Raw genomic sequence first — 19,502 nt, forward strand, 5'->3', positions numbered from 1 at the left:
CGAGTCCCGCTGCCCCCCCAGCCCGCTACATTCCCATCTCCGGGCGTAGGGCCCCCGGGGCCGCGCACACCTCGCCATCCATCCCCGGGGCGCGCAGTTTTGCGCCGAACCCGCCCTGCCCCTCTATTGTCTCTCCCGCACGGCCCCGGGGGCGGGCGGGGAGGAGGCGGCGGGGTGGGGTCGGGGGCGCGGCGGGCAGGGCGGGCGGCGACCAGCGGAATGAGGGCCGGCCGCTCTCCCAGCGGGGCCCGGCGGGCGGCGGGGCCGCGCAGGGGCGGTGCGGTGCGGTGCGGTGCGGTGCGGTGCAGCCGGGCACGCCGCGCCCGCTGTGAGCCCTTCGCGGCTTCCTGGCGGTCGGGGGAAGCCGGGAGAGGGGCCGCCTCCCGCAAGCAGCGGTAAGGCGCGGCTGCTGTTCGTTAGCATCGGTATTTGGTGCTTTTTCAATTGCAGATTTTTTTTTAATTTTTTTTTTTCCTTCGCTTTTGTTGGTGGGTTAGAGCTCGATTTGTAAAGGGCTGAGGAAGTGCTGCTCCCTCCCCCCGTGCCCCCCCCCAGTTTCTCCCCATCCTGCCGTCCTTGTGGGCTGTGGGTGGGTGATGCCTGCAGTCTGAGCGCAGGGACCTCACGGCCACCTCCCCTGGGGTCACCATGCCAGGGCAGCACCTGAGTTTGCAGGGAGGACAGACACAGCCTTGCAAGCAAAGCTACCCCACCGTGCAGAGCGCACACAGCTCCCAGGGCCGGGAGTGACCCCCGTCCAGCACCCAGCCACCTGGCTTTGGGCCTCTGCTCTCAGCAGGTTCCTATCCGGGAGGTTTGGGCAGGGAGGTGGGGGCACACGGGGCTGGCAGGGTTCGGCCCCAGCTGCCACCAACCCTGCCCACCTTTGTTCTTTCTCCACAGCGCACCTGGGAGAGCGGAGAGTGCAAAGTTGCCAAGGAATATTTGGGATGGTGCTTTGGGATGGATCTTTCCCAGAGCTTTGGAAACCTCCCCCTGAAATGCCACCCAGCAGAAGGACTTGGGAAAAGTTCACTGCTTTACAGTTCCGTGTGTTTCTTTTCTTCAGCCTTGATTTTTACAACAAAGCATCTACTGAAACTGCACGTATGTTGGCACCGGAGCAGCTCAGTTCTGGATCTGATGGTCCACAGTTTGCAGATGCATTTGGATGTGGGTGCAGGTCCACGATCCAACCCAGCCCATCCAACGTTTGCCTGAGCACACATCCCCATTCACCAGCCTGCTGGATCCACCACTCCTGGATGTGTTCTGTCATCCTGCAGTGCGAATTTCCCCCTGCCCCGGTGCTGTGTGCTGGCATGTGCCCCCATGAGTGTTTTGGGAGGTCCAGGCATGGCCAAAGGATGGGGTTTGTAGATGTGCAGCTTTTCTGAGTGCAGAATCTGCACTACAGATATTTGATGTGCTCACAGAGCCCAGGGGAGGTGGCTGAATGCAAACTGAGCTGGGGGTGCTGGAAAAGGAGGCACTGCTCATGGATGTAAGCAGAGGAAGGACGTGGGGTGAAGGGATCCCATAGGTTAGCACCAATGATGTCCCCACCGACTCACAGTGCTTTGTTGACAATTGCAAGCCTGACCTGCTCTGCTCAGCCCTCCCCATCAGCGTGGGGGGCAAAGGCTCCAGTAAACACCAGAGGAAAGCAAAACGTGCTGATGGAAAATAATGAGAGTGATAAAACCAACACAACGGTGCCGAGATCCTGCCTGGCTCTCGACCAGGTGGAGTTTTGCAAAGAATCAATTTTAGATTAAAAAGGTCAATATAGCATGTCAGGCTGCTTCCCTAGAAGGCGAGGAGATAACTTCATTTGCGAAAGGGTGGGGAAGGGCTGAGCGTTTTGTCCCTTGCTCTGCTTTGCCACCCTCCATCCACACCTGTGATCTTTCGTTTTGCTTTTATTTTATTTTATTTTTTTGTGGAAAGAAAGAAAAGAGACGACGTGCAAATGACGGAGGAAATATTAGGAGGAAATAAAATCAGGGTCGCATTATTCATTCATGGAGATGGGAGGAAGCTGTGAAGATAAGTGCTTTGATGTACACCAGATGCATTGTTCGTGGAAAGCCATTCTTTTTCAATATTGCTGCCTTTTTCAAATGGAAATGTGCTGCGTGGGGGATGACAGCGTGTGCTCACTGCCCCTCATTAGGGGCACAGCATTCCTAAAGCCCGAGGCCCCATGGGATGGGTGGATGGGTTGCAAGGAGGGATTGTAGAAATACCAAGAGGCTCGTAAAGGTTTTTTCAAACTGGATGAATATATGGGATGTGTTACCCCAAAGGTCAGGTCAGTGGTTGGAGCTGATGATCTTAAAGGATTTTTTCCCACCTTGATGAATCTGTGGTATGTTGTCCAGTAGGTCAGTGTGGGAATGCAAGAAAAACCGTTCAGAGCAGAAGCTATGGAGCAAGATAAACAGCATGAGAACCAAGGACACCTCTAGAAGAAAGAACATCTCACAGCTCTGACTGGATAAGTGCCTGTGTGAACGGTTGAAGAGTGTTTGTAGAATGCTCTGCTGACGTGTAAAGGTGGGTGGGAAAGCTGTAGGGGTGGATGGGAAAGCTAGAAAAAGAAAACTTGTGAAGGTATGTAAGTGATGTGAGAACTTGTAATAAACGATTTGGATCATTTACATCTGAGTCCGTGCCTCAGATGCTGCAGGTCAGGTTATTGGTTGGAGCTGATGATCATGAAGGTCCTTCCCAACCCAGATGAACTGATAGGACAAGGGGGAATGGTTTTAAATTAAGAGAAGGGAGGTTTAGGTTGGATACTGGGAGGAAGTTTTTCCCCCAGAGGGTGGTGAGGCACTGGAACAGGTTGCCCAAGGAGGCTGTGGATGCTCCATCCCTGCAGGCATTCAAGGCCAGGCTGGATGTGGCTCTGGGCAGCCTGGGCTGCTGGTTGGTGACCTGCACACAGCAGGGGTTGGAACTGGATGAGCACTGTGGGCCTTTGCAACCCAGGCCATTCTTTGATTCTGTGATAATATGGGTTACCCAGTGGGTCCAGTTAATGGTTGGAGTGATGATGCTGAAGGTCTTTTCCAGCCCGTATGGATGGGTTACCCAATGCTTAGCTTCTGATGGCTACTCAAGCAGAAGTTCTGCCAGCCATGCAGCCCAAGAAATTGGATGTCCCCCATGTCCCTTTGCTGTCCCCACAGCTCTCAGTGACCTGGGAGCATCCGAGGATCACAAGGCATCAGGAAGGTCATCTTACAGCACAGCCTGGCCAAGCTCTGCATCCCCAGGGCATGGGGAGCCAGGTGGGATCACTCCCTTGGCTGCACAAAGTCTTCTTTGACATCTGCCTGGCCAGCAAAAAATTTTTGGGAGAAAAAGCACCAAATCTGTGCCAGGAGCTGTAGTGTCCCCCCCGGGCACCAGCCAAAGCTTGGGGACATCCCCAGAGGGGATGTGGCAGCCCAAAGGAACTGGCTGCTGAGCTGCAGCCCCGTAAGCATCCTTTAGGATCCTGGGCAGTAATTGATGGCACCAGGCAGCCCGCTGGAACAAGACGGAATGATCGTTTTGGTGTGTTTATTGGCCAACAAATCTTTGAAGGGGATCCATCTATCTGTGTTACAGTGACAGGGAGAAGATATTTATTCCCATCCATTATGCAAATCAGAGCAGAGTAAACACATGCAAATCTCCGTGCCGCTGCCGTGCAGGCACAGGTCTGATGCAATGAAACCCTGTGGGTGACTGGGGCTCCCACACGCATCCCCTTGCTTGGTGCTCCCAGCAATGTTGATCCAGTGAGGTAGCAGTGGAGCTCCCCAAAAGACACGGTGTGGTGCCTTCAGTGGGGAATGGGTTTGCACTTTGCACTCTGCTCAGGCTGAATCCCCCTGCAGGCTGATGGGCAGCTCAGTTTTGGTGGAGCAGCCATGACACACATATGCCAGGGCTGAAGTTCTCCTGGATCCATGCTAATGAGCCCCTAATTAACAAGAGGTCAGAGTGGCTGAGCAGCCCTGCAGGCGGAAAGGAGAAGGTGGACCCCATTGCAGTCCAGCATTGTGTGATGGGCAGTTGGGTACCAGCCAGATACTGGGAGCAGAGGTGCTCCAGTCCCAGGATTAGGGATGCTCCAACCCTGAGAGCAGAGATATCCCAGCACAGGGATCAAGGATGTCCCAGCCCTGGGAGCAGGGATGTTCCAGCCCTGAGGTTAAGGATGCTCCAGCCCTGGGATCAGAGCTGTCCCAGCACTGGGATCAGGGATGCTGCCTGTGATGGGCAGCCCAAACCTGGGCACCAAGCTCAGGATGCCAGACAGCAGCCTGGAGATAGCACCTCCAGCACAGCTGGAGGCAGAGCGTCTGACCTGGACCCCACCATCCATCCCCTCATTTCACCCATCCCCAAATCCCAGTGGCTCAAACCCCTAAGGGACGCCTGGCACCGAGCACCCTAAATCCCAGCTGCTCATTCAGGGTAAAAGGAAGAGATGGAGCAAAGCCAGCACACAGGGCACCACCGCTTCCCCAGCCTCCTCCAGGAGCACACACACATCTATTTAACCACTGTGTCCCCAATTTTAACATAATTAGCTGTCAGCCTGCCAGTCAACGTCAGCTCCTGCAGATCACCATTAATGGATCGCTGTTCAGCCAGCTGTTATTGAATCGATATAGAAATTAAAATGCATTCTTTCCATTCTTTCTCAGCTGTCATCTTATCTCAGTGTCTAGCTAAAAGCACGGCAGATTACAGAATCCATCATCATTTAGCCTTTGTAGCTTGCAAAATTCATAATTAACAAAAAAATTCTATTCAGTTTCTCGTGTAATTTAATTAGTTTTCTATTAAATAGAGACTAAGTATCATCTAATCCCCCAACAGAGCAAATAATTGTTTTCTATTCTTTTAGAAACTATCGCTACCAAAATTCATTAGGAGCAGCAATGGGAAAAGGTGTGGAAGGGGTTGGAGGAGGGATGGGGTGGCAACCAGTGGGGCAGGTGGGGATGGAGCAGGGCTGGGCTGCCCACGCTGTGCCCCGCAGGATCCCACGCCGTGCCCCATGCCTCCATCCAGGGGGATCTGTGCTCCAAAGGGTGACCTGGCATAAGGACCAGAGTGAAGACAGCCATGCAGTGCTGTGGGGCTCACAGCCGTTTATCTGGATCATGGGACAGATTTAATTTATAGTGGAAATCTCTCAAGCAAAGACGTCCCTTGGAGGAATAAACCTGTTTAAGAAAACAATTTTCTCCGTGCTCGGATTATGCCTTTAATGGCTTGCTGCTGTGTGCCCTGGAGCCCACACTGTTCCAGTGAAGAGAAAATGTCTGTAAGCACTGGTACGCACGCATGTGTGCATACATGCATGTGCATGTGTACATATATGTGTGTGTGCGTGTGTGTACATGCAGTGTGTGCACGGACGCATGCATGCTGCACATGCAAGGGCTCAGCTTGGCAGCAAGCCCCTTGCACAAAGGATTTCCCATGGCTGTACCCCATCTCCACGGTGCCCCCAGGGCCAGCACTGAGCCTGGGGGGCTGAGCCCCTGTGGAGGCAGAGTGGAGCTGTGGCTGTGCTCCTGCTGCAGGAATTTGGCTCTGCAGAGCGTGAAACTCACTCGGCTCCCAGTGCCCCCCCGGGGGCTGTTAACTGCCAGGACCTGTGTTTGCTCACCACCCTTCCAACCCCCCGAGCAAATTAGATTAAATCCACAAATTGCAAGGACGGGGCCGGTCACAGCTCACTGAGCACGTGTCCCATTACCAGCAGGTGGGTGCTGCTCCTAAATCAGCTTCCAGTTCTCTCCAGGGATGCAGGAGAGAAGAGAGCTCACTGCTGCAGTCAGTTTGCTCGTGTTGGGGTGGCACTGCTGGGCTCTCTTGGTCTATTTAGGGAGGAGGTGCCCTGAAAGCAATCCAGCCCCATGGCAGGGCTTGCTCTCCTTGGGGTGGAGGGATTAGTGTTAATCCAGATAATTCTCCTGATCTGGGTCACAGCTGCATGGATGCCAGCTCTGATGCACTGAGCTGCTGAGCATCCCACAGCCACCAGCTGGGACTGGGCATCCCAGGGTGCTGCCAGACCCCAGGGTGCAGTATCACAGCCTACCTGCAAGGCACACCAGGCACGCTCACATCTCTGCTTTTTTCCTCATTTCCCTTTGTGCAGGAAAAGCCAGAGCCCTGGCAGCATCCTTCATCCTGGAGGCCAAGGTAGGTTTAAGCCTGGCCATTCTCAGATGACTGGGGGATGCAGGAGGATGCCTCTCTACAACTTCACCTCAGGTTCTTCCTTTGCTAACTAAGGAAAAAAAGCACCCTTTTTTCTTCCTTTAAACAAACACAAGTCAGGAAATCGAGCAGTATTGTCACCACTAGCCAAGCCCTCAGTCTCTTCCCTCAGACACTTGGGCATACACGCAGATAAAACAAACCCTCAAGGATTATAATAGGGCCCACAAAGCACCACGTGCACGTGCCTGTCTCCTCCTGGCCACGCAGCCCCATCCCAGGGCACAAGGCACAGGAGCTGGCCTGAGATCTGGCACTCCCAGCCGGGCCCCCTGCTCTCATTCACATGCATTCCAGGGCATGTTATTTAACACTCCGCAGAGTTAAAAATAAATCTTCCCCCTGCCTCCAGTTCTCTCTGCTTGGCTCTTCAGCTGGAGGGTGATTTGTTTGCATTTGGATGCATCCATTCACCACCATCTGGTGACAGGTCCTCCCCCGTCTGCACCATCCTCCTCCTCACCCCACCTGTCAGCCCCAACCTCAGCGGGGTCCCAGTGCAGGGCAGGCTGCAGACGTGGGCAGCAGCAGCTTTGCCAACACGGTGTCTTGGTGTGCAGCAGTGCCATGGGTCCAGCTCCACCGGGTTGCTATGGACTGATCATACCTGCTGCTCCTGCTGGGAGTCGCAAGGAGCTGATCCTCACTGCATTTGAAGCTGGAGCTCTGCTCAGTGTAGACCTGGTGCTTGAATCCTTCAGCCCAGCTGTGGAGCTGGGCAGTGAATGAGGCAGTCACAGATGATGGTTTCCTGCATCCCTGAAATAAGGACACAGCACCAGGACAGGAACCATTCCAGGTGACAGTGACAAAGCAGTGTCACATACCCACCCCATGTCCACTCTGCCTCCTTGGGAAGCGCAGCCACACTTCTCACCCTCCTTTAAAGCTTCCCCATCCATTCCAGCCTCAAGTGCACTATCCTCCAGCTTTTCCCTTCTCTCCACAGTAAGAAGAACAGGGGCAAGAAATGCAATCAGAGGAACTTCTTCCCATTGTACTGTGTGAATTGCAATAATTTTCCACCTCTTAAATACCTCCTTATGGCTGCAGCAGAATCCTCCTGGTCCAACACACACCAAGACTGCACGGAACAGTCCTGGAATGGGAGGACCACAGGTTCATCGTCCCACCCAATGTGCAGCCCTCCTCCAGGACAGGACAGAGAAACAGCAAGAGGTGAGCAACACCTGACACAATCTGAGCTACGGCAGGAAAAGGGGAAAAAGGGGTGAAAAAGGAGAAAATGTCTGTTGGCAAGAATCTGGGGTGGACACGTTCAGAACAGAAACTTGTGGGGCACAGACCTGACCATGGAATGGTGGGGATAAGCCAGCAGGAAAGGAGTTTAAATTGCTGGAAGGGAAACTGTTTTCTCCTATACCGAATCTTGATGCCCACAGTGGTAGATATGCAACGTGCACCCAACCTGCCTGACAACCTGCTACATCCCAGCCAGTCTGGTCAGCAACAGGGGATGTGCAACCAACCCAGCTCCTGCACTGCTGAGTCCTGAACTCATTCCTTTTACATTTATTTATAGCAGAAGGCTGACTCTACTCAAAACAAGAAAATAGAATTCAGCAGTAGCCTGACAATTATTTCCAGTGTGGTCATTTTTATTGCCATGAATAAAAAATAAAGCTGCTCTTCTGAAGTTCAAGTATATGTTTTCCCTGGGTTATATATGAGTGAGGGCTTTGATTTAGTATTGTACAGTAGAAAAGTAAAGCAGAACAATAAATTCCATCCACACAGTTCTTGTAAAAAGGTGTCTATTTCAGTTTGACCATATAAAAACAACCAAGAGAAACCGGACAGGGAATATACAAGCAACAAATGGAATTTAAACAAATTATACAAATTTCAAGTGATCTGGGTAAGGGTTTAGCAGCCCGTTGTACAGCCAAATTCAAAACCAATTCAATTCTGAGTTTTCCTTCTTCCCCAAAAGGGGAAAAAACCCAAGCTGTACAGCAGGCCATGCAGACACTGCAGCCTGTGATGTCTCATCAAGCTGCTTCAGTGTTTTCCCATTACCATGAGTGTGAGGGGGCTGGCACCAGCAAGAAGCAAGTCAATCCTACTTCTGTAAACCAGAGACTTCAAGGGCACGAATCACAGCATCTTCTCAGCTTCACTGGATCTCCCCCATATACAGCCTCTTGTCACTGGATGCAGAGAGTACTGAGGGAGAGAGGAATACAAAAATCAGTTTGAAACCTCTGCTGATGATACACTGTGTGGATTTAGCTGCTGGCTGTAAGGTATCGATAAAGCCAGATCTCATCTGCTCCCCAAAAACGCTTCATGGGATTACCACTGACATTTCAGCACATGCAGCACAACAGCAAGCACGTACAGCTCTGGCTGCCATTCCCTGCCCCAAGACAGACATAAAGGCATGCTGCCTGTAATGTCTGAGCATTAAAACACTAAAGAGAGACACATAAACACGCGGGTAATGCTCTCAAATATCCTGCAATGTTATTTTGCTTGCAAGGAGCGTTCAGATTGTGAATCAGGCACGGCCGCTGGGACCACGTGCCACTAGAGGGCAGAGGCTGGCTGGAAAAGCCTGGCCACGCTGCTGTCATCAGAACAGAAGCAAAATGCAGCTGTGCTCAGCCGGAACAGCCCTAATGCAGAAGGCTAAAAGGCTGCTGAGTGCATTCAAAGTGTGAAGGTGACGACAACTCCATCAGAGCTCTGTTCTTGACCCTGGCAACTATTTCATTCAAGTCTACGAGAGATGTGTGTGGGGGTTTTGCATGAAGCTTGCAGACCAACGTCTGTCATCTTGCTTGGTGTGCCCTCCCATGCAGATGCATAATGTGGGATGGTGGAGTGAGTTACAAGATTAATGTTCCCAGATGTTAATAGGAACCAACTGCAGGACTCTTATGCCATGACTGGATAGGTTTCTAATTTTTACTTTCAGATGAGTGATTGATTCACAAAGAGAAGCTCAGCAGAACACAATTACAAACAATCCGCTCCAAAGCAGAAAGATGGCTCTGCTCTTCCAGCACAGTCTCTGATCTGAAGACAGAGCAATGAATAACCAAGGAACAAACCCATAATTCACTGCCCTGAATCCCCACCCCCAGGCTGCTGCAGACTGTCATGCTCAGCACCACTGAGCTCTCAGCTTCCCTTCGGGGTTGACTTGTGTCAGTTTTTGGCTGAAGCAGTGCGATGACCTGGCTGATGGTGTGAGTGTTTCCATAGAAACAAACAGTGCCCTGTGGTCCTCCTTGGGCCACAAACACTGCTAAGAAACGGACACCAAGTCTGGTCTCAGCTATGGCACTGTAGCTGTTCTGAGAAAGCCACCAGGAGCGTTTTCTCACCCACCACTGATATGCAGTGCCACACCTTCGCCCTGGAGCAGAACACTTCTGGGATGATGACAGAAATCTCTGCACAAAGAACCTCATTTGTCCCCTGTAGCTTTTGGGAAAGGTAGAGGCCCTGTGCTGGAGACATGCCTCCAGGCTTCTCTAACTATTATCATGTGGTCAGCAAATACATGGTTATACTAAGCCCAAGTATCAAAAATCTTTTTCCGTGGCCTCTGGGAAGAAGCAGTAGCTCACAGCCAGCTGCAGCTCATGGCAGACCTCCACAGCACTGCTGGTCACCCAGGTCCACAAGAAGAGCCCCACTGCTCTGCCCAGGGCTTGGCTCCAGGCTGCAGTGGACTTCTTTCCCCCAGTTCTTCAATATTTGGGGTCTGGGCCACCAACACTATTTGTGCTGTTTTATGGAAGACCAGCATACAGCCAGCTCTGAATCTATTTCCCCAGCTGACTTGATCTGGGGAGGACTTACTAATAGGTTCCTCTGGATGGAAAGCCAGCTCGTTCACCGACCCCGCGTGGCCTGGCAGCTTGTACAAAATCCTCCTGGATGTGGTGTCCCACACATAGACAAACCTACAAGACAGTCATTATGAGAGCAAGCATTTGTAAAGGAGAGTAGCCGCCTCCCACACCAACGGCTGCTTCCTGCAACGGTTCACCACCCAGGCTGTAATAACCACAGCTGTTAGCATGGATAAACAAGGAGCCTGTCAGGAGCAAAACGCTGCACTGCTGAATTAAAAGGAGCAAAGGTCTGAGCAGGTAGGAGCTGATGTGCCAGCTCTGTGTTAAAAGCCTCTCTGCTGTCTCAGCACTGCAGCACCGAGATTGATGAGGCCACGGAGACCCTCAGCACAACAGCAACACAGTGGGCTTAGAGACACACGGAGCATCAGAATGACTCTTCCTCTTGCAAATACCTCCCTGTAAGCACCATCAGAGCTCTCAGTTCAGGCTGGCAGGCAAGCAGTGAGGAGGAGTCTGGGTGGTCCCCCCCAGTCCCTGCCATAGCACAATCCCTCCCAGTCAACAACCTTTATATATGGATTTCTTCCTGCGACGCCATTGAAGTCATCATTCACTTGGCAGCATTTATTAGGGGGCTGATCAGATTGCACCCAGCCCTTTGATTAATCTCCTGCGGGTCGCCATGCTGCACTGCTGCAGGTCCTGCCCGTGTGCCTCACCTTGGCTGAAGGACAGCACCGACAGCACTGCAAGTGCAGCGGGTCAGAAATAAACTGCTGGCACCAGGCAGCATTCACACTATCCTTACAGTCTCCAAATGGGAGAAAAAAGGCACCTTTGTGCAGCAGAACACAGCCTGTCTCTACCTCTTTCCTGCTGTCCATCACTATGCCAGTTCCACTGGGGAACAAAGCGATGCCCTGACCTCAGATATGGAGACCACAGCCAGGCAAAACGATGCTGCATCCCACCTGATTGGCCTCCCTCCCAAACTTAACATGGAATGTCATTTGTTACAAGGTCCACAGCTCTTCAGAAAAAAAATCAGGGGCTTGGGAAAGCTGCCAGTTCTGCATTATGCTCCTACTGCCTTCTCGTTTTGCTCTTTAAATAAGTGAGTGGCATCTGAAATAAAATCTGGCGGGGCAGAAAAGGAAAATGGCAGAGCAGTAATTGGTGGAGTTCAGTGTGGAGAGCAGCTCTGCCACACACGTGCTTCAGAGATACCAGGGTGGCTGCTCATAGGGGATGCTGCAGAGGGTGAGGGCATGAGGGACAGCAGGCAAGAGGAGAACACATAAAAGTGACCTACAGTCACATTCCTTCAAAGGAAGGTTGCTGCAAATGCCACTATGATCAGCACATCTCAGCTGTGTGAACTGAAACGTGCTCAGGATCAACGGCCCTTTTACATCCCTGCACATAACCCAGGCTCTGAATCCAAAGTGGGACCATTCCAGGCTTATGCAGTGCCACCACTCCAATTCTTTCTCTTTGACAATGCTCTGCGCACCTCATGAAGACCAATGGTTGCTTTTACAATCAGGCCTCTAATTGTAAAAACTTCTATTTCTTAGTTGAAACAGAAATTAACTTTTTTTCTGCCCCCAAAAAGCACTGAATCTTTTGTGACCCTTGTTGGCTAAGCAGAGGACACTGAATACCAACAGAGACTTTTTCAGAGGCATTCATTTTCAGGCTGGTGTTATTCTTTATATTATTTTCTTAAAGGATATGAAAAGGAAAAAAAAAATGGAGCATCCCACTTGAGTCATGAATATCATTTGAAGCAGCATTTCTTCAAGCTATTATCCAGCAGGCAAGAATCATATCAGGCACTTTCACTACAGAATTCTGCTGCAATGTTTTTTCTTTGGTATGGCAAAGCAGGAAAGCATTAAGCAGCTGATTTTACAATAACCCTTCTGAAAGGCTCACAGTGAAAAAAAAAATAAAAAAAAATCAGATAATTGTCACACATACTCCACATAATGCAGAGCAATACGGTAACCATTGGGGAATTATCTTTTATGCAGACAAATGGAAATTTTTAATCTTACTTTGCTTTCCCAGCAGATGCTCCTTCTCAAAAAAATAATTACAAAAAAACAACAACAACAACAACAACAACAACAAAAAAAAACTTAAAAACTCAGAGACAGCAGAAAAATCTGAGTGGCCTCATCTAACCTGCCCCAGGACCTGGCTGTGTGCTCTTCATCACGAATTTCACAGCAAAATTACTGTCAAACCTACATCAGCATCTGCAGAACTAACCTAATGGCCTAATATTTCAAGCCCCACTTACCATGTCAGGCTGCCCACACTGGGACTGGCCATGAAGGAACAGGTATTCATCACCACGTGCACTGCTGCTGCAGCCCAGCAGGACTGGAAAGAAGGGTCACGTCTCAGCTGTGACAGCTGGCCCCACTATATCTGCACAGCAAGAACTAAAGCTCTCCCTACCGTCTATCAGAAACTCATTAATTTGCTGATAACTGCTGCTCCATGCCTTGGACTCTGGCCTGCAGGAATTCTTGTCTCCATGTCACTGAGAGTGCACCTGGATCTGCTCCAGCAGGTTGGTATTGTTCATGGCAACCTTCAGTGTCTGGCAGGGACCCTCTGCTGCCCTCCTCCCTCTGCCCAGTTTACCCTTTGGTTGCCCTACCCTACAGAATCTCTCATTTAAATAAGTCAGCTACGTGCTAATTTAGTCACAACTTAATTTCCTCACATCTGTTAATTAAAGTAAGGATCACAAACGATCCTTGGAACACCACTGGTGCTACCTGGTAGCTTTGACTGATACTCGTGGTCATTATCAGCACAAATCCAGCACTCTGCAGCAATCTGCCAGAATCTCTGCCTTTAGAAAAGTCTCACAACAGTCTGCTGCTATGTCTGCAAGAGACCTCGCGTGCTGCCAGCTATGCTCCTGTCATCTGCTTGTCCATCTGTTGGATGCAGTGACTGAACACAAGCAGAAATGGAGCTCTCTAGAAGGTTTCTGACAACAGTAATAAGGATTTTACCACCATATAGTGCTTCTCCACTGATGCAAAGGCAATATGAACACATCACTGCTATCACTGCTGCAGACAATGCTCACAGATTACCACAGGGGGTTGTTTGGGTATTCACACCTCCATGCACAGCTCTGGCTCTTCATATCAATTTCAGAGATGATCCAGCTCGTTTCAGGAGTGATTGCAAATATAGTTTGGGATTGACAGTAACAGAGAAACACAGTGATAACTCACCTGTCAGCAGATCCTCCTGCTATCTTACTCCCATCTGGAGACCAGGAGCACCTCAAAAGATTCTAAAACAACAACAAAAAAAAATAGGCACAGTTCAATTTCCAAAGAAGATTTAGCTTTTCCCTTCCACTTCAAGTAAAATCACCACGAGACTTTAAATATCACGAGCACTACTATAATGATCCCTCTTCAAAAGATGAGAAAGTAATTACAGATTTTATTTTATTGCTGGAAACATCCATTGCCTTGCTACTTCACACAACGTAGATAGTAAGTGTAGGAAATACTTAATTTACCTAATTATAGCCAAACTGAGCAAAGAAATTTTGTTACTACAGTTTTAATTGGAATCTCACTTTGTGCATTAATCTTCCTTCGAGTCCTTATTAAAGCTTCACTGGTTTAAACTTGAACTTAAAAAACAATTTACAGAAAAGTTAATAGATAGCTGCAGTGTTGTATAAACAACAGTGTTTCAGCCTGTAATACACTCACCTTCTCAAAATTATGCACATTCCCCTGGAAAATCTTTACACATCTCTCTTTTGGGGCAAACGGTCGCACATCCCAGATGCGAACTGCAACAGAGAGCACACAGTAATTAGCTGGAGATAGCAGAGGCATGGGGGCAAGATCAGCAGCTAACGATCAAAGATCTGGTCACATTCCTTGTTCTTTTCATGCCTATGCTTCCTCAGAAGCTAAAGGAAACCAACAGCTCTCCCACTGCAGGAAGCTGTGATATGAAAGGTAAAATGCAGCAATTTATAATTACACTGAGACCATTGCCAACAGGAGGAGAAAAATCCAAAACAACTCTTACACAAACGAGCCACTGTCTCCTTACACGAGCATTTGCTTTATTCTAATACACTTCATGATCACACTTCTAATCAGATCAGCTTCGCTGAGCACCCATACGTGGGAGATGGAAACAGCACTGTCATTCCCTGCTGCGGGGAAGCAGCTGAACCACTGACAAAAGCCAGACCAAGATTATGTTCAACTGCCTGTGCAAATAACTTGTGCCACAGCCCGTGTCCTCATCACCCTTTGGGAGACGTAACAAACCTTTCTTCCGCTCCCTCTCTGCAGTGGACGTGACTGTCACAGTTCTAACAAAGAGAACTGAAGTTTTCTCTGCGGACCTGCCTGCATTCTGCCCATCTTTTCACCTGATTCTCCTATTTTAGCACACTGACCAATTTCAGCTGTTCCTTCCAAGATGCCACACGTAGCTCTTCAAAAGCAGGGGCTGACAGCTGTCTGCACAGCTGTGCTGTCACATTTGTAGGATGTACCTGTGTTATCCATTGCGTTAGAGAGCAGGTAAGAGCCTTCTGAACTCAGGCTGAGGCCTGTCACTGAGTCTGCATGTCCTCTCATGGTGTACGTGAGCTTGTTCTGGCGAAGGTCCCACACCTTTCAGACAGTAGACACAAAATTGTGGCTTAGAGAGGGCAGAAAAGACTATCAGCAATGCTCTTTGCAAACCACTTCATGCAGGTACTGATCAGCCATCTGATGAAATCAGTTTTCAGTTTCAGTCAGGTGAAGTCTGAATGGCTAAAATAAAAGGCTGTAATGTTATAATGTTATGTATTGTCCTCTAAAGGGCTGTTTTTTTTCTCTATTTCTTACCTAACATGTCCAACCACATTAGCAGAAAACAATTGAATTTCAGCAGCTTATGTATGCAGAATTCCCTTTCAATCTGGCCTCGCTCCCTCAGTTCCCAAATTCCTCTCACCCATGGCACAGAGAAGCAGCTGTCCAATCTCCAAGATTTCACACTATTATTTCTCTAAGAGTTACTGCCATTCAGAGGGCAATCAGAACAGATACTATTTCAGTGCTACGCTTAGTGGTGGTCCTCTGATAAGTATGTGCTCCCCATGCCTAGATAAGACTGGAGACTGAGGCTAAAGAGACAGTAAGACTGTCTGAATTGTGAAACTATCAGGAGAATCTCAGCTACAAAATGAATGAAACACTGAGAGTGCTCTTAAACAAGAACTTTCCACAGTAGCAGGTGACAAAGTAAATTATCGAAGCAGAGGTCAGAGAACATGGATGTGTCACCAGTTTTTCTATAGCCTACGTCATATATGGCTCTAGAGCCTCTGTGAGGGGCAGCAGCTGCCAGAAGAGCTTGCATACCATATCAGTGGCAGCGTGTGACAGCAGCACTGGGACGTGTGGCCAGTCACATGGCAGACAGCCCTGGAACAACTACCTCAGCTTGTTGGCCTTAGATCAAGAGAGAGGTTGGACACCGTGGACCAGTGCAGTTCTTGTGACAGTAAAATTAACCAATAGTCTTCCACATTTGTTCTTGACCAATGAGGCATTTTGCATGCTGCTAAATAAATATTGATGGGATGGAAAAGGTGAGTATGGTTGGAAAGACACACGAGGACACAAGCGTCATACCTTAATATCGTTGTCAATGCCCCCAGATATGATCTGATCACTGGTGTCATTGAAAGTTACAGCCAAGACCTGGTAAGTGTTCTGAAATGTCTGGACAGCAGCTTTTTTTCTGATATCCCACAGCTGAAAAGACATTGTAGTTGTAAAACTTACACATAGGAAGTTGCATACATGCTTTCATAGAACCATAGAACGGCCTGGGTTGCAAAGGCCCACAGTGCTCATCCAGTTCCAACCCCCTGCTGTGTGCAGGTCACCAACCAGCAGCCCAGGCTGCCCAGAGCCACATCCAGCCTGGCCTTGAATGCCTGCAGGGATGGAGCATCCACAGCCTCCTTGGGCAACCTGTTCCAGTGCCTCACCACCCTCTGGGGGAAAAATCTCTCTGTTTTGCAGAGACTCAGACCACTCTACTAAAATCCACTCTTTCACACCTCAAAGGATTTTTACAAAAAACACAGTAAAAGTCTGTGTTGCTAAAACACAGGAATTCCCCAGTTTTAAGGAAAAATAGGAGGGAAAAGGGCAGTTGAATAAAAGATTTCAGTAACTGAAGTTTCGCACCAATGTGCACAAGAACTTCTTTAGGTGAGGGTGACGGAGCACTGGAACAGGCTGCCCAGGGAGGTTGTGGAGTCTCCTTCTCTGGAGATATTCAAGGCTCGCCTGGACGCCTACCTGTGCGACCTGGTGTAGGGAACCTGCTTTGGCAGGGGGTTGGTCTCGATGATCTCTAGAGGTCCCTTCCAACCCCTACGATTCTGTGATTCTGTAACTGCTTGCCTTCCACTTGTTTGATTAACACTGTTCAGCAGAAGTGCAATTGAGTAGATTAATTTTGTTAGCCTTCATCCAAAAACTTACAGCAGGATCAACTGAATTTCTTTTCTGGTATGAAAATTTGTTGATAAAAAAAAAAAAAAAATCTATGAGATTTTTGGACTACTACTTAAAGGTGAATTCCACCAATTTAAATGGAAATGAATATGTAACGTTCTTGGAGATCCTATCTTATTTTCATTGTAGACTGCCTCCATATACTGACCTTCACTGTCCCATCATCACTGCCCGTACAGACAAGCTGAGGTCCTCGCCTTGCTGGGTAGCAGGAGTTCACAAACGAGGTATGGCCCTTCAGCCTCTTCACTCTCTCTCCAGTCTCACTGTCCCACACAGCCACAGTCTTGTCTGTGGATGCTGAGAAGAGCATGCTGTGGAGAAGAACCACTGTGAGACTCTCAATGTCAGAAGCATTTCTCCCTTCCCACTTTCTTACTCTACAGACATGAGGTCACAGCTTGAAATATTAAGTGGGAGCCACTAAATCAGACATTCATTTTGGTTGAAAAGATCATGTCCTGTAACTTGTCACCTGAAAAAATGAGACTGACACCCTTCTTGCTCCAGCCATCTTTCTTGCTACAGCTGCTGAGGGAAACTGATTTGTTCTGTCTGGAGGAAAAGGGGCTGGCAGGAGATCTCACTGCTCTCTACAGCTGTCCAGATCCTTTCCCACAGGACACCCTTCCAGCCACTCTCCCTGAGCCTATACCACTGCATTGGTGAGACCCAAGTGCAGCACTCAGCTTTGTTGAATGTCACATGACTGGACTCAGACCATCAACTCAGCCTACCCAGATCCATCTGCAACACTCCAGCCCAACTTGGTGTCACCTGCTAGTTTCCTGATGGTATACTCAAACTCTTCATCAGCATCTAATGAAGATCTGATTAAATGAAATTGGACCCACTACTATTAAGAACTATGTCCAAAGACAAATGTCTGCTGACTGACAACAGAACAAATACAGAGGAGGTGCTTTCACCAAATCCCATTTCTATGTAAAATTATAGATAGGATTTCTGACTCCTCAGACATGGTCTGTGATGAAACTGGGGCTCTTTCGTCTTGGGAAAAAGAAGCTAAGGGGAGACCTTATTGCTCTCTTCCAATACCTGAAAGGTGCTTACAGCAGAGCGGGGTTGGTCTCTTCTCACTGGTGACAGGATGAGGGGAAATGGCCTCAAATTGTGCCAGGGTAAGTTTAGGTTGGATATCAGGAAAAACTTATTTACAGAAAGGGTTGTTAAACACTGCAATAGGCTGCCCAGGGAGGTGGTTGAGTCACCATCCCTGGATGTGTTTAAAAACCGTTTGGATGTGGTGTTCAGGGACATGATTTAGCGGAGGGTTGTTAGTTAGGGTACTATGGTTAGGTTGTGGTTGGACTTGATGATCTTTAAGGTCTTTTCCAACCTGAGTGATTCTATGATTCTTTGGGAAGAGAAAAAGGAAAGTCTAGCAACCTCCTGGTTCAGATGCAATGGTGGAAGAACCTTCTGAAATAAACACATACATGTTCTCTTTCCCACCCCAAGCAACTAGCATTTCCTACATCATCAGCATGAGCACTCAGATTTCTGAAGATTGAAACCAAACATTCATACGTCACAAGTGGCTCCAGAGTCAACGCTCAGCCTCAAGCAGACACCACTCCTAATCTGAAAAAGGGTCACAAGGGCCGCACAAGGAGCAACGAGGAGGTGCTGTGCAGGGCTCTGTCCAGCAGAAAACATCTCCCCTTCAAAACAGTGGGGATTGGGCAGGAATCTACCAGCGTGCCCCTTACCTGCCATCCGTGTTATAGTGCAGCTCCATGACCGCCCCGCTGTGTCCCTTCAGAGTGGCGTAGTTATCACAATCCCCATAGACATTCCACAGCACTAGAGAAAAAGGAGAGAGGAAAGTGAACAACATGTGAAAATACATCTAATTCAGATTGAGAGATCTGCAGCCTGGAAAAGAGAAGGCTCTAGGGAGATGTGAGAGCAGCCTTTCCATATCTAAAGGGAGGCTATGAGAGAGAAGGGGCTGATGCTTTAGCGGGATCTCTTGTGATAGGACAACGGAAAGTGGGAGATTTTGATAAGTACGAATTATTTTGACACCAAGAGTAGTGAAGCCCGGCCCCGCTACTCACGGATCAGCCTGTCAAAGCCGGCAGACGCCAGGGTGTTGCCGTTGGGGTGGAACTTGCAGCAGTACACCTCTCCCTCGTGCCCCGACAGCAACATGATGGGCGCTTGCAGCGAGGAGCAGCGCGGGGGGCCCTGCGGGAGGATACGGGGAGAGAAGTGAGGGACAGCCGGAGCAGAGGACACAAGGAAAAGGATCTCTCCATTCCCGCCTCCCTCACAGCCCCTACCGATTGTAGCAGAGCACCGGCTGGGGGCTGCCCGCCAGCCCCTCCACCAGCCGCCGGTGGGTCATGGCGGGGCCGCTTGGCCGCCGAGGGCACGAGGGGGAGATCGGGACCCGGCGTGGGGCCAGGGGCAGCACCAGGCGCGGGGCCGGGGCCGGGGCCGGGAGCTGGGCCTGGGCCGCCCGGGGCCTTTCGCTTCTGCTGCTCGATCATCGCCACGGGCCGCGCGCGCCCGCCCGGCTCCCCATTGGCCAGCAGAACGGCCTTGTGCCGCGTTGATTGGAGGAGCTTTCCCGGATGACCCGCCCTTCTCCAGCCTTCCTTCCGTCGCGTAGAGATGACGTAAGGACGCCGCTTGAAAACTACGCGCGCTCTTCGCACGGATTGGCTGCGCTGACGCTGGAGAGGTCAAGGGGAGGGCGCAAGATAACATGAGTCACTTCGATTGGCTGATTCTTGGCTTCCGC

The 19,502-nt window shown here is 49.7% G+C and overlaps 1 protein-coding gene across 1 annotated transcript; it reads right to left on the bottom strand.

Annotated features, from left to right (window-relative positions):
* Positions 1-8,058: 8,058 nt before the first annotated feature.
* SNRNP40 (small nuclear ribonucleoprotein U5 subunit 40) lies at positions 8,059-19,307 on the bottom strand. Its single transcript, XM_085208600.1, has 10 exons — positions 19,039-19,307; positions 18,814-18,943; positions 18,463-18,556; positions 16,878-17,043; positions 15,833-15,955; positions 14,701-14,821; positions 13,895-13,977; positions 13,400-13,461; positions 10,135-10,238; positions 8,059-8,487 (listed from the first exon to the last, which is right to left on the bottom strand). Exons 1-10 carry the CDS (start codon positions 19,246-19,248, stop codon positions 8,438-8,440), a joined length of 1,143 nt encoding a protein of 380 aa, XP_085064726.1. The 5' UTR covers positions 19,249-19,307; the 3' UTR covers positions 8,059-8,437.
* Between the last annotated feature and the right edge of the window lie 195 nt (positions 19,308-19,502).

This window comes from Meleagris gallopavo, chromosome 25 (genome assembly GCF_905368555.1).
Source record: "Meleagris gallopavo chromosome 25, MGAL_WU_HG_1.1, whole genome shotgun sequence".
NCBI classification, from domain to species: domain Eukaryota; kingdom Metazoa; phylum Chordata; class Aves; order Galliformes; family Phasianidae; genus Meleagris; species Meleagris gallopavo.

Coding starts and splice junctions, on each gene's coding strand:
- SNRNP40 (XM_085208600.1), bottom strand. CDS start 19,248: ATGATCGAGCAGCAGAAGCGAAAGGCCCCGGGCGGCCCAGGCCCAGCT. Junction 18,944..19,038: donor CCGGTGCTCTGCTACAATCG/GTAGGGGCTGTG, acceptor ATCCTCCCGCAG/GGCCCCCCGCGCTGCTCCTC. Junction 15,956..16,877: donor GTGATGATGGGACAGTGAAG/GTCAGTATATGG, acceptor ATGTCTTTTCAG/CTGTGGGATATCAGAAAAAA.